The following is a 25450-nucleotide window of genomic DNA, read 5'->3' as shown; positions in this document are numbered from 1 at the left end:
CAAATTCATAGAAGCTTCTCCCATTTCGTTTTTTTCTCGCAATTCTTTCAAATTCATTTCAGCTTTTCTCATATCTGTATTTTCAGCAATTTTTAAATGTATTTCAGCTTTTTCTATTCTTTCAGCAATGTTTGGAATAATTTCAGCTTGTTTCATTTCTGTACTTTAAGCAACTTTTTGAAATTAATTTCAGCTTTCTGCATTCCAACGCATTTTCTGCAGGAAATGCATTTTCTAGTTATGTTTGTAACTTGCTTTTCACATTGCACAACATACTGTAGTAACCTGTTACTTTACTATACACTCACCTTCAGTTCCATTGAAACCAGGGGGCCCACCTAAACCTAAAGACAACAAAATAATATATCTTTAAAGACATTTGCTTGACATCACTGATGAATACAGTACTTAACAAATACATGCAAGTAGATTGTTTTCTTTTGACTCAATGGACGTAACATATGTGTTGTAGCAGTTGAGCCAGTGGCAACAATTAAAAACAATAACCGTGCATTAACAGCACATACCGCTAAATGTGTGCAGTTTAATTAAATCACTGCAGCTTTAAAGCAAAAATATCCATAGATAAAGTTTCACTCTGAACCACCCAGTGTCCGTGCCTGTTAATTTAGTCTACAGTACATTTCAGCTGTGGGCTAACACAAAATGAAACCCAACGACACATGAACACCACAAATTGCTCACAATATAATGCAACCAATCCCAATACTGTACCTTTTATCAAACTTGAAATATGACTCATCTGTCATTAATGGTCACAAAGTCTGCCAAACCTGTGCACAACTAAATCAGCCTTATATGAATGCATGTGACAGTTTAGTTTATAGGTTTTCTTTCATTTTGATTTAAATACATACAAGGAACCTCCTCTAGCACAATGGAGGGATCGCCATGTACACCTGCAAGGTTGGTTCAATATCTGTGCAGGCTCAAAGTTACTAAAACATCTAACCCAGATTTCGCATTCAAAATTGGTTTACAGGCAATTGAAAGTTAAGCAAGTACAACAAAGCCTGTAGTATTTACAGAGATAATGATAAATGTCCTCAAGTGATGTCAGGTGTCAATTTGTCTTGCAGAAAAAAGGCTGTGAAAATGTATGATAATTACAAATTAGCACCATTAGGATTTAGAGTAAATGCAATAGCCAAAAGTAAAACACTAATTACGCAATAAAGAAACTTCACCAAGTACACTAAGGAATACTCCTTCAAAGTTTGATGCTAACGGCAAAAATAATTCTCTATCAAAATCAAGACTTCATCAATCAATTGTCTAGTCAAAAGATAATTCATCCATCCATTCCATTACATGTCATTTAGCTGTCGATTTTATCTAAAGCGATTTCCAATCAGTGCATTTCAACCATAAGGATACAAACCCAGAAGAACAAGAAACAAGAAAGTACAACTTCATCAAATAAGCCGGTTTACAACTTGCTATACATAAGAGCCATTAGTACAATTTAAGTGCTACAATTTGTTTTGTGTCTGTTGAGAATGTCAATTACTATTTGCACATTTTCTCCACATGACAACTCCTCTTGTTCCTACACATGGAGATCAACAGTTGGAATTGATCTGTCAGAATCCAGGATATGAGGATATGCTTAGTGGCATTGTTAGATTATTATTTTGGATTTATGACAGTTGTATAGCCTCTACTGAAAGGTCTTACTACTTGTATGGTAAATTAGTGTAGGAACACTTCACTGTCATTGAAAAACAAATAAAACACTGCAACACGGCAAAGGGAAAACAGCCAGGTATTCAACCTGCCTTCCCTCTGGAAATTTGAAGTTTGATGACTAATACCAATCCTTATGAAATAAGACTGGACAGTTTAAGTTATTATTTTGTTTATTTTGTCCTGTAACGATATGTGTGCACTGAGGCTTTAAGATGACTGATACGGCGTACAATCCAGCGCTGGATTGTGTGTGGATTGACCCACTATTGGCTAATTCATCTTATTGGCCTGTTAGGTGGTGGAACTTCAATCATTCATGAATGCAAGTGGTGATCTGCAATCGCAAAGATATCATAAAAGGCACGTCATATAATCGTTTGTTAGAAACTCTGAATGAGTGCCTATTCAATGGAAAGGAAACCATGTAGAACTAGAAAATGCATTTCCTGCTGAAAATGCGTTGGAATTACTGTAACTGAAATTCATTTCCGAAAGTAGCTTAAAATAGAGAAATGAAAAAAGCTGAAATTATTTGTAAACATTTCTGAAACAATAGAAATAGGAAAGGCTGAATTGAATTTAAAATTTGCTCTAAATACAGACAAGGGAGAAGCTTATATGAATTTGAAAAAATACAGAAATAATAAAAGCTGAAAAATTTAAAGATTAGAAATAGGTCTTATGGTCTTAGGTCTAACTACTGATTTTTATGACTGATTATATATATATATAGATATGGTGCTCAATATTTTATATACCATTTCTAATTTTTAATGAAAATGAGACAAAAGCTTGTTAATAGTAAAATATTTAAGTCAAAAACTAAATTAAAACGTATTAGCAAGACCAGCTGACGTGGTGACGTCATCAAGTCAGCTGCTGTTCCAATTGCGGAAATGTCTGTTCTCCGTTCTCCCAAACCTGCGAGTCAGGACTCCCGAGTCTGTCTCCCGAGTCTATTCTCGTGGGAACGCAAGTCCGTTCTCGCCGTCTCAGGTAAGACTGAAAGATTGGCAACGCTGAAGAAGTTGAAAGTTCAAGACATTTTGAAAATTAACTCCATTGGAAACCATGCTAAAAAAGTTGATTTTAATTCATTTTAATTAAATTTTGAGAGCTAAAAAGCTGTCAAGGAGCTGAAGATTTTAATAAAACGTGGTGCTATGAATTCTTTAACCACTATCCAGACTCTCACCTTGACCCCCGGGTTCTCCCTTCTCTCCCTTTGCACCAAGTCCTTGATTCGCAGGGGCCCCTTGAAGCCCTGGTAAACCCCTTGGACCTGCACACATACACACACACATAAGATTATCAACTACTTTTTTTTACGACCCATTCACAAACACATAGATTTAAGGAGAAGAGAAACTGAATTTCATAATTGCAATCTGCTGATACATTTTTTTTATGAGGAACTGAACCTTTGTAATGTCATTTTTTCCATGAGCCCTGCAAGTCAAAATGTTTCTTTTCTGCTCTGCTCGCAACTCATGCAACTATCTTTCCCTTGCATCACTATCTTCACTCTGATGATGACAATAAGAAAAAAATAACTCAGGCATGAGGACCTTTAAAAGAATATACTTATATAATCGTAACTAGATATAATAGTTTTCTAATTTGCACAAAACACAAACCACAGCTGAGGTATCATTAGTTTTGCATGTGGTGGTAAACTAAAGTTACACGAGGGTCCATGTGACTTTGTTTTCTAACATCCTTGAGTCCAGCTTGTTCAGCTTATTTTTATTTGTCAACTGGTATTATATGTTGACTTGTTTACTATGAATGGGAAAACCTTTACTGATGAAGGCTGTTTTGTTATTCAACCTTCTTTTAAAAAATAAAAATCTAGTATAGCTTTAATAATGACAACAAGTGCAGTATTCTAATAAAACCCACCAACTTCACCAGCAACTCCTTGCTCCCCAGGTTCTCCTTTGAGACCCATTTCACCCTTTGGTCCTAGAGAGCCAGCAACACCAGTGTCACCTAGAAGAAAGAATACAGATATGTGTACCACTGAGGGACTGTATGTTCTGCTGCTCAACACTACCACTGAAGCATGCTGGATAATTAAAACAGTGACAAAACACGTTTTATACAAATTAGGGGGCACTATGGAGCCAAATTCAAGTTTTTGTCATGGTATGGGTTCTTGTCTTGTTTTTTTGTAGTTTCATGTCTCTTGTGTTCCTGGGTAACTTCACTTCCTGCCTTGTCCTGTCTTGCCTTGTGATTGTCTGCCGTGCCTTATCGTTTCCAGCTGTGTCCAATCACCTGCACCGCCATTGTGTATTTAAGCCCTGTGAGTCGCTTGTCTTTTGTCATTGCATGTCGATGTTACGTGTCACGTCAAGTAAGTCCTTTGTTGTTTACAAATCCAGGTCCCTGTTTTTGTCTTTTGACTATTAAAGCCCTTTTATTTTCATCAATACTCCGTGTCTGAGTCCTTCCTCCGTGCTCAAGACCCACCCATACTGACAGTTTTTGTTCATTTGAAAAACAGATGTGAACCTGAAAGTTGTGGTCTTGAACATTGAAAAATACAACATGTATTTGAAATAAAAATAAGTGTACGAAGATTATTTTCGGGTTGAATATAGTTTAAAATCAGCTCTATATTTTTTTGGAATAAAACAATTTTTTCGTTATTCAGTAGTCACTATTATATTTTTCATGTTTCAGATCTTTTTTTATCCCATTTAGACCTTTGTTCTGCCATCAATATGTTGGAGCAATACTTCAGTTAAGTTAACTTTTTATGGTTTGTTTTATTGTTTCAAGATAAAGTAGGTGTGGTCATTTTGACATCTGTGATTAACAGTGTTGGGCAAGTTACTGAAAATTAGTAATTAGTTAGTTACTTATTTTAAAAGTAATTCAATTACACTACCAGTTACTGTATATCAAAAGTAATTAGTTACTAAGGAAAGTCACTTTGAAGTTAACTTTTATGTCTGCTTTTTAAATGTAAATACGAACAGTACTGAACAGAAACACAATAAACCTATTTTTAAGACCTATTTATTGAAACCAACAGGGCAACTGGCCTTCAAATCAAGCAGTTGTACAAAATTCTCTTTTAATACTTAACAACATAACAAAATAACTGTCATCATCTCCAGAAACTGTAATAATCCTAGAATGCTGTTCTTCATCCTACTGTTACTCCTGCACTCACTCCTTCTGCTGATGTGTGTGAAGAGTTTTTAAACTTCTTTATTGGTAAGGTTGATGGAATTAGATCTCTAATTACATCCATTTGCAATGATTTTATCGCGTCCGTTGCCCCTTCAAACCAATTTAACAGTTTCATGCCTGTTTCTTTGCAGCAGCTTAGTGATATAACTGCTCATATGAAACCCACCAAATCTCCTGGTGACGTGCTCCCTTCTTCTTTGTTTAAGCAGGTATTTGATTCAGTTTTTTCATCTGGTGTTGTTCTGGTTGGTTTTAAGCATGCGGTTATTCAACCTCTTTTTTTAAAAACGGCTTAGACCCATTTGATATGAGTAGCTTTCGTCCAATCTCGAAATTGCCTTTTATTTCTAAGATACTGAAAAAAATTGTGAATGCAGAGCTAAATGACTTTTTAACGAGAAATAACATTTTTGATAAAATCCAGTCAGGTTTTAGAGCTGGTCACAGTAAAGAATCTGCTCTTGTGAAGGTGTCTAATGATATCCTACGAGGTGTTGATTCTGGAAACTGTGTTGTCTTGCTGTTAGATCTTACAGCAGCATTTGATACAGTTGACCATAACATTCTCATCGATCGTCTTAGGGATCAAGTTGGCAATCAGTGCTTAGCCCTGAAATGGTTCTCTTCATACTTGAAGGATAGGACTTTTTCAGTTAGTTTAGGTGATTACTTTTCTTCCGTTGCGCCTCTTTTGTGTGGGATTCCACAGGGATCTATTGGGACCAAGTTTATTTTCTCTTTATATGCTCGATTTAGGTTCTATTTTTAAGAAAATTTGGGATCCAGTATCATCTTTATGCGGATGATTGTCAAATTTACTTACCACTGAAACATGGGCATAATTGTGCCATTCAGTCTCTTCATGCATGTTTAGCAGAAGTTAAGTGTTGGCTTGCGAAACATTTTCTCCAACTAAATGAGGATAAGACAGAGTTGATTTTATCTGGAAACTAGAAAATGCATTTCCTGCTGAAAATGCGTTGGAATGCAGGCTGAAAATAATTTGAAAAAGTTGCTTAAAGTACAGAATTGAAACAAGCTGAAATACATTTAAAAATGGCTGAAAATACAGAAATTTTCTAAACATTGCTGAAATAGAAAAGGCTGAAATACATTTAAAATTGCTGAAATTACAGAAATGAGAAAAGCTGAAATGAACTTGAAAGAATTGCAAAAAAAGAAATTGGAGAAGCTTCTATGAATTTGAAAACACAAATAATAAAAGCTGAAATAATAGAAATAGGAAAAGCTGAGAATTAAAAAATACATTTTTTGTAATTGTGGTACTAGTGGTACTAGCAGCAGTAGAAGAAGTAAGTACTAGTTTCACTAGTATTTGAAAGCAATTGTGGTGTACCCATTGTTGAGGTACAGATAATCATTGAGGCTTTTATTTTGAAATAATGGTATTGGGTGGGGGGGTTTGAGAGACAGACTGTTTGTTATTCAAACCAAATGGACTTGGTAAAATAGATTTGTACAGCGCTCTTCTAGTCTTCTGGCACTCAAAGCACCTTAACACTACATAACATCATTCACCCATTCACACACCAATGACAGGACCTACCATACACAGTGGCACCTGCCCAACCAGTAACTAACATTCACACAGTGTAGTCACAGCTAGAGGAACAATGCTGGGATCAAGTGTCTTGCCCAAGGACACAGTGACATACAGGTTAGCCGGGCCTGGGATCAGACCGCCAACCCTCTGATTGGAGGACGGCCGCCCTCCCCACTCACCCAAAGTCGCCCTAAGCTAAGAAAACTAAAGTTATTAATTGATGGCCCTCATCAAACATTACAGTAAGAATTCCCACCATTGGGGTTGAAATACTAGTAGTACTAGTAATATTAGTAGTAGTAAAAGTCATTTTAGTAATACTACCAGTTGAAATACTAGAAGTACTAGAAATATTAGTAGTGGTTGTAGTACTATTTGAAAGAGCAATACGTATTTAACAAAACAGCTTCATCCTAAGCTTCATGGCTAAATTAGATAATCATTCCAGCTTTTATTTTGAAATGATGGTATTGGGGGAGTGGGTGAGTAGGTGCAGGGGTTGAGAGACAGTATATATTATTTAATAGGCCTCATCAAACATTACAGTAAGAATTCCCTCCATTGGGTTGAAATACTAGTAGTAAAAGTATTTTAGTAATAATACCAGTTGAAATACTAGAAGTACTACTAGAAGTACTAGACATTCTAGTAGTGGTTGTAGTACTATTTGAAAGAGCAATACGTATTTAACAAAACAGCTTCATCCTAAGCTTCATGGCTAAATTAGATAATCATTGCAGCTTTTATTTTGAAATGATGGTATTGGGGGAGTGGGTGAGTAGGTGCAGGGGTTGAGAGACAGTATATATTATTTAATAGGCCTCATCAAACATTACAGTAAGAATTCCCTCCATTGGGTTGAAATACTAGTAGTAAAAGTATTTTAGTAATAATACCAGTTGAAATACTAGAAGTACTACTAGAAGTACTAGACATTCTAGTAGTGGTTGTAGTACTATTTGAAAGAGCAATACGTATTTAACAAAACAGCTTCATCCTAAGCTTCATGGCTAAATTAGATAATCATTGCAGCTTTTATTTTGAAATGATGGTATTGGGGGAGTGGGTGAGTAGGTGCAGGGGTTGAGAGACAGTATATATTATTTAATAGGCCTCATCAAACATTACAGTAAGAATTCCCTCCATTGGGTTGAAATACTAGTAGTAAAAGTATTTTAGTAATAATACCAGTTGAAATACTAGAAGTACTACTAGAAGTACTAGACATTCTAGTAGTGGTTGTAGTACTATTTGAAAGAGCAATACGTATTTAACAAAACAGCTTCATCCTAAGCTTCATGGCTAAATTAGATAATCATTGCAGCTTTTATTTTGAAATGATGGTATTGGGGGAGTGGGTGAGTAGGTGCAGGGGTTGAGAGACAGTATATATTATTTAATAGGCCTCATCAAACATTACAGTAAGAATTCCCTCCATTGGGTTGAAATACTAGTAGTAAAAGTATTTTAGTAATAATACCAGTTGAAATACTAGAAGTACTACTAGAAGTACTAGACATTCTAGTAGTGGTTGTAGTACTATTTGAAAGCGCAATAAGTATTCAACGAAACAGCTGAATCCTAAGCTTTATGTTTCACTGCAGCTTTTTATTTTGAAATGATGGTATTGGGTGAGTGGGTGGCGGGGTGGGGGGTTGAGAGACAGTATATATTATTTAATAGGCCTCATCAAACATTACAGTAAGAATTCCCTCCATTGGGTTGAAATACTAGTAGTAAAAGTATTTTAGTAATAATACCAGTTTAAATACTAGAAGTACTACTAGAAGTACTAGAAATATTAGTAGTGGTTGTAGTACTATTTGAAAGCGCAATAAGTATTCAACGAAACAGCTGTATCATAAGCTTCATGTTTAAATTACAGATAATCATTGCAGCTTTTATTTTGAAATGATGGTATTGGGTGAGTGGGTGGGGGGGTTGAGAGACAGTATATATTATTTAATAGGCCTCATCAAACATTACAGTAAGAACTCCCTCCATGGGGGTTTGAAATGATGAGAGAAGGTGGAGAGAAGGAGGTCATGTCAGGCTGCACTAATCAGCTAATTAGGATCAGCTGTGAGTCACAGAAAGAGCCCCAGCTCGTTGGCGCGGCAACGGAGCAAGGTGCACTTAGCTCACAGACAGTTACCGAGAACCCACACCTCAAACAAATGCTTCCTGGAGCAAAACTATTTGGAGTAGCCAAAAAATAATTACATTTTGAGCGACACAAGACTCTACCGAACGTTTGAGTGTAGTTTTTATGTCTTTATGTCTTTTAAAACTGCTCTACCAACAGTTTACAAAACATGGACCCTCTCTTGTCTTCCGACTTTGCCCGCACTCTAGCGCTCACTCTAAATTCGAAAAGGACCCCAAAACTAGTGAAACATAATGAGTGGTTATGAAAAAACTATAATAGATATCAACAAGCTGTTTTTTTTAGGAAATTGTTAAGACTTGTGTCAACATTTTAAAGTTTAAATGGTGTCTCTAGCTGAAAGATTGGAAAAGCTGAAAAAGTTGAAAGTTGAAGAAGTTTTGAAAGGATTTGAAAATTTAATCCATTAGGAAACCATGTTAAAAAGGTTGAAGATATTAATTTATATTAATTCAATTATAAGAGCTAAAAAGCTGAAAAGTCATAGCACCCCTCCCCTGAATGAGCTGAACATTTTAATATTTGAATGGTCTTAATAGCTGAAAGTGTGAAGGAGTTGAAAGGTGCGGCGGAAGAAATAGAAGAATAATATGAAGAAGATGAATAAGGCGGAATAAAGATTAGAAGAACAATACTTGGAATGCTTGAAGCATTCCAACTAATAAGGGGTGCGTGGATGATGACTGCCTAAGGTTGTTTCCTGGGAAAAAACTGTCTAGTGTGAGGAACCTTGGTGTCATTTTTTACCTCGGAGCTTAAATTTGACCGGCAAATCAATACTGTTAAGAATAGCTTCTTCCATCTTAGATCAATATCTAAATAGAAATCTATCCTTTCTTTTAATGATATGGAGAAGGTGGTTCATGCCTTTGAGTCATCACGTCTGGATTATTGTAATGTGTTGTATCTGGGTGTGAGTCAGGTTCCTCTCTCCCGTTTACAGCTCGTTCAGAACTCAGCTGCCAGACTTTTAACAGGTACTAAGAAGATAGATCACATTACTCTGGTGTTAATTAAACTACATTGGTTACCCTTAAGATAGAGAATCCAATACAAAGCACTGCTGTATGTTTTTAAGTCTCTGCATGGTCTAGCCCCTGAGTATGTTACTGATTTAATCAGCTGGTGGCAATCCAGTAGATCTCTACGCTCAAATGATCAGTTGCTTCCCGTGGTTCCGCGAACCCGTTTAAAATGTAAAGGTGATTCGGCCTTTTCTGTTGCAGCTCCTAGGCTTTGGAATGACCTTCCTCTGTCCTTAAAAACCTGTCCTTCCTTGGGTGTCTTTCAAAGTGCGCTTAAAACCTACTTGTTTTCTTTAGCATTTGATAATGCTTTGTAAGGTTTGTATATCATATGTTTTGTATTAATTCTTTATGTTTTTATTTTGTGTGTTTTTTTACTGCTTGTTTTTCCTTCTATACAGCAGAATCCACTTGTGCTTTATAAATAGAGTTGAGTTAACAGTGTTTTTGTTTTACATTAGGCCCAATTAAATAAAAGTGATTGGCCTACATTATTAACACTAATTAAAAGAGAAAACAAAGGTGAGGTGCTGCATATAATTGGGAATATGTGATTTAACAAAAGGGTAAAATGGTTTAACAAACATGCCTCATAAGGCAAAGATAAATAGAGATGAGATTCTTAACAAACATAAAAGGGGGCGTGACTTAGCTGCGGCTTTTTTCCATAGAGACAGTTATTGTTTCCACTATCCACCATGGAAATAAATAACCACTATGTGCGCTCTTTATTTGTTGTGTGAATTACACAGGTCAGTACTGCAAACGGTGTTGTGTTTGAGTTCATGATATCAACCGTTGTATTCACACTGTGACAGCAGGATGGCGGTGATGAAGAGCAGAGCATCTCAACGCTGATTGGCTTTTGCGACAGCAAAAATATTTCAACTTAAGGCAAAAAAGCGATTTATTCACTTTGCTCCTTTCGTGTCAAACGCACTGTGTCTTAGCTAGCCCATTTAGACGCGTCTGTGCTGTGCATTGACTTTGCATGGAATCTACTTGTGCGAAAAATTTGCATTGCTTTTGATGTGAACGCACCTTAAGAGGGGCGTGTAAACATGAGTGACTGCTTAACCAATAATTCTGAAAACATTCCTCAATGTGACAGCTTCTCTCATGGGCACAAGTTGTGTTGGTGCATCTCTGGTCTCATGTTATTCCTCCTGTATCGCTTTTTGTGTTCTTGTTGTGAGCTGTACCTAGCATGCAGTTTGTACATTTATACAAATTACCCTGCCAATTATTTGTGTTACGAATTGTTCATGTAATAATAATAATAATACTTTAGTTTTTTATAGCGCTTTACTTGGTATCCAAAGAGGCTTTACAAATGAAATCTAAGTAAAAGCAAAAAGTACGGATAAGAGACAGAAAACGCTCAAAAATAAATAATGAAAAAATTGAACTTGACAAAACGAGTCATGTAGCGGTTAGCATTTGAAAGAGAGTTTGAAGAGGTGAGTTTTGAGGGCTTGTTTGAATGATGATACTGTGGAAGCCTGGTGGATGGCGAGGGCAACAGCTGTGAAGGCTCTTTCACAGGTCCAAGCCGACGAAATGGGTTTCCTCAGCGGAGTGGCTGGCCTCTCCCTTAGAGGTAGGGTGAGAAGCTCAGCCATTCGTGAGTAGCTCGGATTAGAGCCGCTGCTCCTTTTGCGTTGAAAGGAGCCAGTTGAGGTGGTTTGGGCATCTGGTAAGGATGCCCCCTGGGCGCCTTCCTAGGGAGATGTTCCAGGTACATCCAGCTGGGCCCCGGGGAAGACCCAGGACTGGTGCACTGGCCTGGGAACGTCTTCGGGTCCCCTGCTGGAGCTGTTGCCCTCGCGACCCGACCCCGGATAAGCAGTTGAAGATGGACGGATAAAAAATCTCAAAAAGTAAATATAACTGCCCTCTTGACTCACCTTTAAAACCCCTCTCTCCTGGTTCACCTCTCAGCCCATCTGTACCGGGAATACCAGGAGGTCCTGAAGACACACAAAATATTGGCTAGGATAGATTAACTCTGCCCTTTGTCCTAAACTTATAAACCTATAACCCACCCTGTGAATGCTTTTAGTGTTAAATGCAAATTTTCCTTACGTGTGACCTATAAACACACACACACACAAACTCAGATGTACGTACCTTCCAGTTTGTGTGTGCTGGTATTAAGCAGGTGTAAGTCAGACTGCAGCCTGAAAAACTGACCTTGTTCAGTGCCCAACGTGATAACTGAAAGGAAAAAGACAACCAGCATGTTTCATCAGTAGGCCTATTCATGGAAATGAGTTTCAGGTTGTTTAGGAAAATCCATAATACAAAATGTAATTTAAATAATCTTGGTACACTTCAACATATCACATTGGAATATGATTATTAGATTACAAAAAAAGTAAATGCTCATACCTTTATAAATGAGAAAGGCATTAAGGGCAGACTGCAAGATGATGAAAACAACAATCACATTAAAACACCAGCGTCTTTTGGGCTTTATCGGCTTCACATCTGAAACACATAGAGGAAACTGTATTTAACAATGGGATAAAGTTCATCCACATTTTCTAGTTTCTGAGCATTGAATATTAGCACAACTATTGGCAAATGCTGGCTGTCTATCACAATGAAAACCTGCACTGTAAAAGAATTTCCCCGTTAATCTATAGTATTCTACTGTAAATTACAACAGCATAATACTGTAAAAAATAATACAGTAGTGTATAGAAACAGCATTATACATTAGTTGTGCAAGTAGATTCCACGCAAAGTCAATGCACAGACACAAAAAAGCGAAAGGAGCGAATAAAATTCTCCCGATGACGTCTTGTGAAAGCCAATCAGCGTTGCGATGCTGCGCTCGTCATCACCGCCGTCCTGCGGCCACAGCGTGAATACGCTTTAACAGACGCTCACCGGAGAAACACAGGCAGCTGAGACTGAATGCCTGTAAGTTGGTTTGTGTCTAATCGAGAGACGCTGGCACCGACAACATGTTATCAAACTGGCTTCTGGTCATCCAGAAGCACTTCCTGGAGGAGTCGGTGAAATTCAAGCTATGTGCGGCAATGGATGATGTCATGAACCCAAACACAACACCGTTCAAAATAAAACCCTTTAGAATTGAACATTAAAATAACTCACAGCCTTTCAATAATATACTTTTATTAAAGTTCAAGCCAAACCAAATTTTTAGGGAAATGTTAGTAGTACACTGCATCCTGGTGATCTTTTTTCCAATGTTAGTTCTCGTGTGGAAGTATGCAGACGGCTTACAGCAACACACAACAGTCCAGCACTTTCACAACATCAATAAAGGATCATAATCTTACGTGGGACCTTAGAACTAACAATGAACATAAAATTAGCAAATGCTGTAGCCGAAGCTAATACGACCAAGCTCACGTTGGCTAACTTAACTGCTTGTTGATTCAATTGCTGACAAATAATGTCGGGTGTCAATGAAAATAACTCGCTGGTAACGCGGTTAAGTCAACGTTGCAGATATTAAAGTTGTCACTTCGGCGAGTAACGTTAGCTTAAGTTAGCTGGAAGCAGCATGCAAGGAATAAATACAGTAGTGTAATGCAACTTTCAACAGTAGCGTGCTGTAAAAATGTATTTTCTTTCAAGACATCAAACTTTTATATTTTACAGTATTCAACTATGTTGACGAATAATAGTATATTACTATTGATAGAGTTCCATCCTGGGACCTGGCCATCGTTCTAGAGGGTCTCTCCGGTGCTCCTTTCGAGCCCATCGCAGAGGTTGCAGTGAAGTATGTGGCTCTTAAGACCCTCTTCCTGCTTGCTATTTCTTCCCTCAAAAGAATTGGAGATATGCAAGCCCTTTCGGTGGCCCCCTCGTGCTTGGAATTTGCACCCGGCATGGTGAAGGCGTTCTTACTACCTTCCCCCGGGCTATATTCCTAAGGCCCCGTCCACTACGGTCGGGCCTATTTTGCTGCAGGCATTCTGTCCTCCTCCATTTTTGCCGTCGGACCAGGCGAAGCTCAACCTCCTCTGCCCAGTTAGGGCCTTAGAGTTCTACTTCCGCAGGCCGCCCTGTGTAGGCTCTCCGAACAGTTGTTTGTGTGCTTCGCACCACCCAATACTGGGGGCCCGGTGTCTAAGTAGAGGATGAGCAAGTGGGTGGTCGAGGCCATCTCACTTGCTTACGAATCGGCCGGCACCTTTGGCTGTCCAGGCCCATTCTACCAGGGGTATGGCGGCTTCTAAAGCCCCTTTGTCGGGAAAAGTATTGCTGCACGACGTTTGTATGGCGGCAGGCTGGTTCTCTGTCTAGACCTTACTCCACACCCGGAGCACAGGTGCTCTCGTCTGAGTGTGCGCACTAACTTCACACTACGGTCACTTGCTCATATGGTAGAATGGGTATTGGCGTTCCCAAAGTGTTTTCACGCAGCTGAGAGGGAACGTCTCCGGATACAAATGTAACCGTAGTTCCCTGAAGTGAACGAGACGCTGCGTGTCGTCGCCATACTCACGGCTTGCCCGTGGCACTTGATTCAGCCGTTCAGAGATGAATGGTCCTGCCTTTCGGGTCCCTTTATAGCGTCCTGGCGTCGCCCGCCTATGACGTACCAGCTCGCCATTGGTTAGATTTCACACGTGCTTCATGAAGCAGAGGCGTTCCCACAGCAGCGTCTCGTTCCCTTCAGGGAACTACGGTTACATTCGTAACCCGAGACGTCCTCAACCGGTGGGGGGGCGTGAGTTGGCTACAGGATGGGAGAAAAAGAAATTCACGGAAATTCCACCATGTTGAAATGCGGTTGTGGTTGGACTATTATGACAAACAAATCATCCTCCCGCCGACTTTTGTATGAAAAGCGACATGCTACATGCATGTCACTAGAATTGTTGCTAATTTCTCACAATTTCTCCCAAGTCTACCGAAGAGAAACGGTATCGCTCTCTCCCCCCTCTGCCTGCTGCGCTGTGTGTGCGTGCGAGTGAGAGAGAGAGCCAGCCAGCCAGCCCGCTCAGCGAGGTTGTTTTATCTGCCAACACTCCGTTTTTTAGTCCTATGACCCCGGACACCTCCCCGTTTGCTATTTCTCCCGGGAACGTTATTTGGATTGCCCAAACTCTTTTCAAAAATGCATATGCCCCCCGTCATTATCTCAGACCAGAAAGCGAGGAATCGTCGACAATTCATATGGATCTCCCGTGTTTTCGTAACGTAATGTGTTGGCATGTTTGGTTTAACTCAGAAAAGACTACTCAACCTAAGTTAACCACAGGTTCCCGTTGATCTTATGATGGACGTGTGTTGTGAACAAACGAACCATCAACGGCGAAATAAAAGCCTCGTATTAGCGACAGCGGCGTGAGAGACCTCCAGCTTACACCGAGGTCTCTGCAAGACTGCCTGCCCGATGAGCTCAGCGGCCGGGCAGCGCCAGCTGACTGTCATCGCTTCATGGAGCTTTTCAAGTGCGATCATAGAATCATCCTTTTTCTCCCTGTCCTAGCACCTCTACTATCCCGGGCACTTCTGCCTGCACTCACCCGGAAACAACCTAAAATTGCTGTTTTTGATGCGTGTTTAGCTTAATATGAAATGTCTGCACTAATTGTACGTCGCTCTGGATAAGAGCGTCTGCTAAATGTAAATTAAAAACTGGAAGCAAATTGTCAATTCCTAAAAAGTTGTCAGAAGTGAATTTAGTGATCAATAAGATGGCGAATAATGTTTTGTGATGTTTGGAGACTCGAAAGCACGTATCACTGCAGTTACTGTTCTCAATGAGCAGCGGGTGCAGTTGTAAGTCCTCCCCCGTCCAAAAGCACTCACAGGCGGTCAGTCTCTCAGTAGGCCCGCGCAGCAGTGAAGACACCCACACCACTCCGTGTCCAGGCTGCAAATGAATCGCGCATGCCGTTCCCGCTCAGGTCTATGTGTTTCTTCATGTTTCTTCATTCACTCTCACAGTAAAAATAAATTACTGCATGTGACTTACAAAGCGGCATTCACTCCCGTCTTGTCTCTCGCCAAGTTTGCTTGTGCCATCTCTCGCTAATCAATTGGAGTCTTTGGAGAAGTTTAGCCTGTGCCCATGTGAGGGTACATGTTGTATGTGAAAAGTCCTTTGAGGTAAATTTGTAATTTGATTTTGGGCTCTACAAAATTAAAGAATTTAATTTAAGAACAAATTATTTCTGAACACATTAGAATCTACTATAATTTTTTAATGAGCAAAGCAGCTTTTTTAGCGTTTGTACAAATACTGCATAGAGAGCAAACAGAATGAGAAAAACCTGAAAGGCTCCCACTATAGCTAGCTTTGTCCATTCTGTGGAAACATGGACTCTGACAGAGCATCAGCTTCATTCGTACTTGTAAATTACTCTTTCAAAGCGACAATTCTTAGATTCAGTTAACTATACACCAAAGAAAACATTGCTTTGCAATAAATTAGGTCTGTCAACATAAACATTTTTCTATGCGATTAATTACTTCTGGTTTACTTTTGGTCTAATACAGGGAGTAAACCGGAAGTTGACCGCGGAAACAATAGCTGCAGTCAGTTAATGTTACATCAGAGAAAGCGAGTCCGTAGCTCAAGATGGAAAGAAGTTTTGCATTGGAAGTAAAACAAACAGAGGCGAGACATACAGCGGAGAACTGTGCAGACGAATTCCTCCATGTTTCAAACACAAGGTGGTGAGTGGCAAACGGACCATTCTTCGCTATGCTAAGCTTGCTACTAGGCTACTTCCATCTCAACATCTAACGTTACCCTTGGTCGCATACGTCTGCAGAGGACCACTACTGTCCTTAAAGGAAAGAGAAAACTTCCTGGCTAAATGTGGAAGATTGTTGGCACAGCCGTTAAATTATGGAGAGTTGAAAACAAAGTGCACGAGTATAGCAGTAAGAGTCGCTAGTTCCAACCGGTGGTATTCGGTCTCCCAAGATGATCAAATGTGTGTGGTTTCGTGTTTAAAATAACATTACCAATAAACAGTGTCTAAAATACACACTTTTGTTATTGTTGTGGTTGTTAACCTCCCACCACTCAGGGGGTTGATCTATGTTTCAATTAGGCCGTAAGGTTCATATAATCAGCAGGATTACTAGTCATAAGTGTTGGGGTTTAAAGCATAGCGTTGTGGTTTTTTTACTGTGACAGCGTGAGACGTGGAAGAATATAAGGATCTTTAGATGGTGTTATTAGTGTTATGTATCATGGTATTATATTTCTTGCAGAGACCTGTAGTACAAGGCTGCATTGCATCAGGGGACATGTATGCAAGCGAGTGAAGTAATGGAGACAATGAACCCAACTCTGACTCTGTAGGGTCTTATTTGGGAGTAATACAAAACAGAACAACTAGAGGATAACAAAATACATTACAAACCAAGACTATTGGAGATAGATCTGAACAGACTTCTTTGTAGCATTCATTGGAAACCTTGTCTTAATTTGCCAGTAAAGTATCCATAAAACTGTTCAGTGTGACTTGTTGTGTAAGTAAGTTGCTGCTATAACATACACTTATTATAAGCACGTATTATAAGCACTATTTCCCAAATTTACTGAAATTTCTTATTTGTGTGGACGTAGTTAAGGTTCATACCATGTACTCGTGTATGAATTAAAACAGACTAAGACCCAGATGTATTTACTATGGGATACAAGAGTAATCAATATATTAATAAGTAACAGGAATTAAACATAGAATCAAGGTTGTATTTGTCTGCAGATGGTTCACAAGTTACAGCCTATGAGGTACTAATTGCACACAAGGCAGCACCAAAATGAGTTGATACGCCCATGTAGTTAGTCTGTTGATTGTGTGTTCTTAGAAATACTATGAATCTGGTTACCATCGATTCCCTCACAAGTGGCAATAGCTATAATCAATCTATTGGTTATAAATGACTCACCGTCAGACTGGAAGCTGAAGAGATCAGTCTTGCTGATTGACATGTCAAACAGTGGGTTACTCTTGGTGTATGGGACTTCATCCCCTCTCTGATCTACTGATGTTTCCATGCTCTCTAGAATCAAGAATCACTTTCACGTCCTGCTTCAACAACTCATATAACACAAATACATGTCCTAAATACAGTTCTACCGAGATTGCAACACAACCAGTGAAAAACTCACATGGATTGAAGTAGAAGACGGAACAGTAACTGATTTGTAGCTGAGGTGGCCAAAATTCAGCAGCGCACCCATGCAGTCAAATAGAATGAGGAAGTTCATACTTCATGTCAAAGTGCAAGGCCTTGCAAAACAATAAATGAAATGGAGTTTAGTATTGTTCAACATTAAATGTGGTTTGGGTTCATTTCATGTTTTATTTTGTATTTCCCTGCCTCGTAGCACTGGATTAAGTTCTTTCCCTCTTTTGTTTTTTGCTCCCCTGTGTGATTTTCTACGGGGTTCCTCAGTTGCTTTCTGCTTGTCTGGGGTTTGAACCTCTCTGAACAAGGAAAGGTGCTCTCCTGGCCCGGTAGGGGATGAGAAGTCAAAAATAGTGAACTTATTTAAGTTTAAGAAAGGACTCCGCAGACTCAAGGTGTGAGGACGGCCCGAACTCCATGAAGTGGAGGCTAGCCACAACGAATAGCTAGCAAGCCAAAGACGTGACAGATGTTCTTTCGCTGTTTTAGACACTCAGCAGTTTGGTCTTTCACAACACCCAATAGGTCCTGACACTCAAGGAAGTTTTGAGACATGTGCGAGTAATGCTGCGGGAGGAGTAGCGTGCCAAACTTTTGTACGGCACAAGTATAATAGAGAAGTATGATAATTAGAAAATTTCCTGCAGAAAATGCGTTGGAATGCTATGAGCTAAAATGAATTTAAGACAATTACTCAAAATACAAAAATTTAAAAAAGGTGAAATACATGTTACATAACATTGCTGACAAGCTGATATTGAAAATATAGAAATGAAAAAGTCTGAAAATACAGAAATGGAAGAAGCTTTAGTGGATTTAAAAAATACATAGTATTTTCAAGCTTCAAGCTTTATTGATGACGTCAAAGGTTGGTTATCAAACACAGGCCATTCATATGAACTTCCGATTAAACCACCTGATAATCCAACTGATATTGGGCCTGAGGACAGTGTATCCAATAAAGGTTCTGCAATGTGTTCAAAGGCTGGTTCTAAGCTTTCAAAGACTTCATCCAGTGCATCTGCAAAAATATTAGCGCAAGCAGAAAGAGCAGCGTTACAGGAACGCATGGCTGCTCTGAAACAAAGGCATATTTTGGAGGATCAGGAGGAACAAATACGACTTGAACAAGAGGACTTACGTAAGAAACAGGAACATTTAAGGAGAGAAAAGGAACAACTTGCTCTGGAGGCAGAATTAAAGGTGACAAATGCAAAATTGGAGGTTCTGGAAGTAAGCTCAAAGTGTGGCGGTAACGTGTCAAGATGTGCATCTCAAACATCAGATGGTATGAATTCTTACTTGAAAAGGTCAGAAACTCAAGGGACATATGAACTAAATCCGAATGCTGAACGCTATGTGCCCACCAATAAAAGCTCTGAACCTACCTCCAGTCGCTTGTTAAATAAACCCAAACATGTTGTAAAACAACTACCCATACCTAATGTCATTCCTGTGTTTCAAAGGCAAGGTACACAATCACTGGGTTTGCAAGATGTTTGTGATGATAATCAATCCATCAATTCTCTGGACATTTTGAACATCATGCAGCGTCAAAATGAAATAACTACGCTGTTGGTCCAACAAAACACAGCCTCTGCCCTGCCTATGAGAAATATACCTGTATTTGATGGTGATCCCCTGTATTTCAAATCTTTTCTCAGAGCCTTTGAAAATTGCATTGAGGATAAAACTCAAAATTTCAGTGATTGTCTGTACTTTCTAGAACAGTATACTAGGGGGCAACCAAGAGACATTGTAAGAAGTTGTCAACATATGCCCTCTGAACCAGGTTATCAAAGAGCAAAAGCGCTTTTGATTGAACATTTTGGCAGGAAACAGAGCAGTGTTTGTTGATTTTGTGAATTTCATTGAAAAACAAGTCAAAATTGTTTCAGATCCTCTGTTTGGAAATATTAATAATGTTTCTCCAGCCAGCTATACAAAGCTATCCATGCAAGTTAAGCAGAAAAGGAAAAGTGGTACATTTGCCACCAGCATTAATGCACCAAAGGATGGACATAAAGAAATGGAAAACTTGACAGCTCACAGTAACCAGCTCAAATGTATGTTCTGCTATCTTACCAATCACACTCTGGAAAAATGCCTTCAGTTTAGAAGAAAGACACAACAGGACAAGATTCAGTTTCTAAAAGAGAAGGGCGTTTGTTTTGGGTGCTTGAAACATGGACACACGAGCAAAGACTGTAGGAGTCGTTTGGATTGTGAAGTGTGTCACAGGAAACACCCATCTGTCCTGCATGTGGAGAAGGATACTACAAGGATAACCTCCAAAGAAACTGTAAGCACTGTATCCGGGAAGCAGCAGACGTGTGGTCATATTGGGGCTGGTGATGAGGATACTGCTGTCTTTTCCATTGTGGCTGTGCAGGTGAAAAGTCAGAAAAGTAATAAAGTTGTGCATACTTATGCTTTCCTGGATCCTGGGAGCTCTGGTACCTTCTGTACTACAAGTATGGCTGAAAGGCTGGGAGTATCAGGAAAAAACTGTAATGTAGTGTTGAGGACAATGGGGCAGACTAAAACCATTAACACTACTATAGTTACCGGTCTGGAGGTGTCTGGATTCGACACCGATGATTTTATTGAGCTACCATCTGTTCTGACACAAACAAAAATGCCTGTATCTAAAGTCAATGTGCCATGTCAGGATGATGTTGCCAAATGGGCGTATTTGAGTAGCATTAGGCTACATGAAGTAGATGCAGATGTAGACTTGCTCATTGGAACCGACTCCTCTAAAGTTTTGGAGCCATGGGAACTGATAAACAGTCAATGCGGTGGACCGTATGCAGTGAGGACCAGAGTTGGCTGGGTCATAAACGGGCCTCTTCGTGCTGGAGACTCTGAAGGTACTGGTGTCAAATCAGGATGCATTGTTGTAACTGCTAATCACATATCTGTGGAACACTTGGAAAGTATGTTGATGCAACAGTATAATCATGACTTTATTGAAAGAACAAGTGATGAACAACTTGAGATGTCAAGAGAAGACATTAAATTCATGAAAATTGTGGAGAGTACGACAGTGCTTAACAATGAACATTATTATATTGACTTACCTTTCAGAGTTGACAATCCTGTTTTGCCAAATAATCGCTGCATCGCACTACAAAGACTCCAAGGCCTGAAGAGGAGATTTAATAGAGATATTTCATTCAAGGCTCAATACGTTGATTTCCTTAACAACATGTTAAAACAAGGATATGCAGAAAAGGTTCCCACAAATGAGCCCACTCTGGAACAAGGAAAGGTGTGGTACATTCCCCACCATGGTGTACATCATCCAACCAAAGGAAAGTTGCGTGTTGTGTTTGATTGCGGCTGTACTTATAAGGGTACATCATTGAACAGTCAGCTCCTGCAGGGCCCAGACTTTACTAACACGCTAATTGGTGTCCTCCTTCGGTTTAGAGAAGAGCCCATCGCTGTTATGGCTGATATCAACGCCATGTTCCATCAGGTCCGGGTTCCATATAAGCACGCTAACTTCTTGCGCTTTCTATGGTGGCCCAATGGAGACGCTACAGCGGAGCCAGAGGAATACAGGATGTGCGTGCATTTGTTTGGAGCTGTATCCTCACCAAGCTGCTCAAACTATGCACTGAGGAGAACTGCTGAGGATAATGCACTGCAATACTCACCCGATGTCCTCCGTACAGTCAAGACAAATTTCTACGTGGATGACTGTCTTAAGTCTACTGTGACAGAGGAAGATGCAGTGGAGCTCATACATGGATTAACATCTCTCTGTAAAAAGGGCGGCTTCCATCTCCAAAAGTGGGTCACAAATAACTCAAATGTGTTTGCACTTATTCCTAGTGACATCAGAGCAGTGGGTTTGGGGAACATGGATTTGGACAGAGATCAACTCCCTGTGGAAAGAGCTCTGGGGATGCAATGGTGTGTTCAAGGAGATACGTTCAGCTTCAGGACTGCAGTGCAGGAACGTCCACACACTAGGAGGGGCATCCTTTCTGTGGTGAGCTCTCTTTACGACCTGCTGGGTTTGTCTCCTTTTATAATACCTGCCAAGTTACTGTTACAGGAGCTGAAAGAAAGACTTTTACTTTTGAGCCGAAAGAGGAAAGAATATGTGGTCAACCAGAATGAGAATGTGGAAAAGGAGATTAAAAAATTCAAAGCCGCACTTGGAAAATCCAGCTTGACACCAGAGCGCTTGGAGGAAGCCGAAAAGGCAATAATTCAGTTTGCGCAAAACCAAAGATTCAGTACTGAAATTTCCTCACTAAAACGTGACCCAAAGACTGTTTTTAAAGACAGTCCTCTGTATCGCCTCGACCCCTTCATCGAAGATGGCATCCTCAGAGTTGGTGGATGTCTGTTTAAATCTGCACTGCCGTGGGAGGTAAAGCATCCTGTGATTCTGTCAAAGGATTTGCACGTTTCCCAGCTCATATTGCGTTACATCCATTGCCAACTTGGACATGCTGGACGCAATCACATGCTGCACAGATTGAGACAGAAGTATTGGATCATAAATGCCAACTCTGCGGCCAGGAAGATTCTCTCACAATGTACAGTGTGCAGAAGGTACAGAGGAAAGCTTGGAGAACAGAAGATGTCCGACTTACCAGAGGAACGAGTTGTGCCTGATAACGCACCCTTTACAAATGCGGGAGTGGACTATTTTGGACCATTGGAGGTGAGGAGAGGTAGAACTGTGCTGAAGCGATATGGAGTGATATTTACTTGTATGAGTAGCCGCGCAGTACACCTTGAGGTGGCGCACTCCCTCGACACAGACTCCTGCATCAATGCTGTGCGAAGATTTATCTGCAGAAGAGGACCTGTGACAAGTATAAGGTCAGATAACGGCACAAATTTTGTTGGTGCGAAGAAGGAACTGAGGCAGGCATTGGCCGCTTTAAATCATTCTAAAATTGAAAGGACTTTTGTGCAGGAAGGAATGACGTGGAGTTTTAACACCCCAGCTGCATCTCACCAAGGTGGCGTTTGGGAACGTTTGATTCGCTCTGTGCGCAGTGTACTTACCTCTGTTGTTGGACATCAACTGCTGGACGAGGAAGGCCTGCAAACGCTGTTTTGCGAGGTGGAAGCGATACTCAATGACCGGCCAATAACTAAGGCTTCAGAAGATCCCAATGATTTAGAAGCGCTTACTCCAAATCACATTCTCCTGTTAAAAGGCAAGCCTATTCTGCCATTAGGTCTGTTCGAGAAATCTGATCTGTACATTAAGAGGAGATGGAGGCAAGTGCAGTACGTTGCGGAGCTTTTCTGGAAAAGGTGGACAGCAGAGTATTTGCTTGTAATGCAAGAAAGGCAAAAGTGGATGAAGCAAAAGAGAAACTTTATTCCAGGAGATATTGTTGTAATCGCTGATGCCACAGCTCCAAGAGGCTCATGGATGATAGGCAGAGTTCTAAGCACCACAGCTGACTCCAGAGGACTGGTTCGCTCGGTGAAGGTCCAAACGAAGAACAGCATCCTGGACAGACCAATAACCAAGCTCTGTCTTCTCTTGGAGGCAAATAATTGACTATACAACTCATTCTTTCTCCTATCTCTGTCTTCCATCTATTTGTTTCTTTCAGGTGTGGAGAATCCAAAGATGTGAAGATTTCAGTTTAATGCTTAAGCTACAATTAGAAAATAGCTCCTTTGTGATAAAGGTTAATTGTGGGTCAAGTACCGTTACAATTAGGGGCTGGGTTGTTGGAGCTATATTTTTATTTTTGTTTATTTTTGGGCTTAAGTTAATTTATAGCTTCATTTATTCGTTTATTTTCTTGTTAAGGTTAATTTGGTTTATTTTGTATCTATGCTTTACTTGTATTGTCGTTTATTGGTCACATGGTGTTATGTTCATTTGCATAAGTAGGTCAAGGTGGGAGGTACTTCAGGCTAGGAGGGCATATGGTTTTTTACCAGCGTGAGAGAGGCAGCAGGAATGTCTGTGAGCTTGCTTATGTGTGTGAATAAACCTCCTCAAACTCAATCTTGTTATGGACATCACTTTGCTTTGGTACCTCTGAACCTGCGTAAAGCCTAACCATGACGTAGCCTCAAGTGGCCATTTGAGAAGTTTGTTATTATTTGTTTTGTTTAAGTTTATGGACAAATAGCCACTACACTATTATTAGAATCCTCTATTGTTCATGAGAGTTTAAAGGTTTACATAACATTACTTCATAGTATATACTTTGTTTGGAGTTAAGATTTGTTTGGTTTTTGTTACAATAGTTTATGTATATGTAACGGATTGGATATAGGTTCTGTTAAATTGCTGCTTAAATGGGGACAGCGCCGTCTACCATGGCCACCCCACACTAGCTTTGTGTCCCATCTTGGCCACCCCAGTAAAAATGTTCTGGATACGCGACTGTAGATGAGTAGGTGCTGCCACCTAGCAAATGCACGAGGGAAGACGTGCAGACTTGGCTCATTGTTATTGAGTTGAAGTAACAAGAGCACGAAGAGCCTTCTTCCACACGCGAGCTTAGGACATTATAAACATGACACAGCAAGCAAATCTGATTATACCCCGACAACGTGAAAAACCACAGACAAGAAAAGTTTACACTGACCACACACACACAACTCAGCACAGCACACAGTCCCCACAGTGAGAAGAGGTATGCGTTGGAGGGAGGGACCGCCCCGTCACGTGTCCCCCCTAACTGTCAATGTCTCCGGTGAAGAAGAATAATGTCCGTTGGTCGGCTCGTTGTGCAGCAATCTGTCCCAACCTTCCAGCTCACGGTGGTCCTACCCAGAGTCAATCCCATACAGTCCTTCCTGTCTTACAGTTGCACACACTATTGCATTCACAATTATTACTGCACGTACGTGACACATGCGTTTAGATAATTTCTAAGTATGCTGAGTTTGTTTATGGATGTCATAAGAATTGGCAGCTAAACTATGCTAACTCTCTGTGTCATGCTATCTTTGTGCCAAATTGTTTTACGTGGTATTTATCAGTGACATGCGGTGAGGTTGGTGGCTGGGGAGGCACTGACTCTTTCAAAGTCAGATTCACAAATATATGAATTCAACAAAGTAGCATAAATTCATCATTCAACTGGCTGCTTGCACATTACACTACTAGAGCCATAACATAAGTGGGTTGGCAGATCCCCTGCGGATCTGTGGTTGTCTGAACCGGTGCGTGCTGTGAGAGCCACTCTGCGAGCATCCGAAAGGAAATGGCGTAAATACAAACAACCTGACGACCTGGATGTGTTTCAGTCGCTTCTCTCCTCTTTGCCTTCATCTCTGCCGCAAAAAGCGCTTTCTACCAATCCAGAATTGAGTCCTCATTTTCCAACCCCAAAAAACTATTTTCTATCTTCACTAACCTCCTTGAATCCCCTAGTCATCCTCCACCCTTCTTCCAGGAGACTTTGTCACCTACTTTACCAAAAAATAGCTGACATACGCTCCTCCTTCTTCGACCCACCTCCTTCCAACTGTATTCCACAGACTTCACTCTATCGCCCTCGCTTCCCTGTTTCACACCCCTGTCTCCTAACAAAGTTCTTACCTTGGTAACCTCTGCCCGTTCCACCACCTGCCCCCTCGACCCCATTCCATCCCACATTCTACAGTCTATCGCCCCGATCTTCTTCT

The 25450-nt window shown here is 40.2% G+C and overlaps 1 protein-coding gene across 3 annotated transcripts in view; it reads right to left on the bottom strand.

Annotated features, from left to right (window-relative positions):
- The window catches only part of marco (macrophage receptor with collagenous structure), a 32427-nt gene extending 14628 nt beyond the window's left edge, over positions 1-17799 (bottom strand). Inside the window, exons 1-7 of one of the 3 annotated variants that reach the window (XM_062564805.1) lie at positions 17570-17799; positions 12062-12160; positions 11864-11887; positions 11578-11640; positions 3613-3702; positions 2906-2992; positions 309-344 (exon numbers count right to left, since the gene is read on the bottom strand). In XM_062564805.1, the coding sequence (XP_062420789.1) occupies positions 309-344; positions 2906-2992; positions 3613-3702; positions 11578-11640; positions 11864-11887; positions 12062-12160; positions 17570-17678 (508 nt within the window). In that variant the 5' untranslated portion in view covers positions 17679-17799. Of the gene's footprint in view, positions 1-308; positions 345-2905; positions 2993-3612; positions 3703-11577; positions 11641-11800; positions 11888-12061; positions 12161-17569 lie in introns of all 3 variants that reach the window. The other 2 variants (XM_062564803.1, XM_062564804.1) reach the window with 2 other exon arrangements.
- Between the last annotated feature and the right edge of the window lie 7651 nt (positions 17800-25450).

The sequence above is a fragment of the Pungitius pungitius genome, chromosome 10 (genome assembly GCF_949316345.1).
Source record: "Pungitius pungitius chromosome 10, fPunPun2.1, whole genome shotgun sequence".
Taxonomy (NCBI): Eukaryota; Metazoa; Chordata; class Actinopteri; order Perciformes; family Gasterosteidae; genus Pungitius; species Pungitius pungitius.
This window is presented reverse-complemented; position numbering and strand designations above follow the sequence as displayed.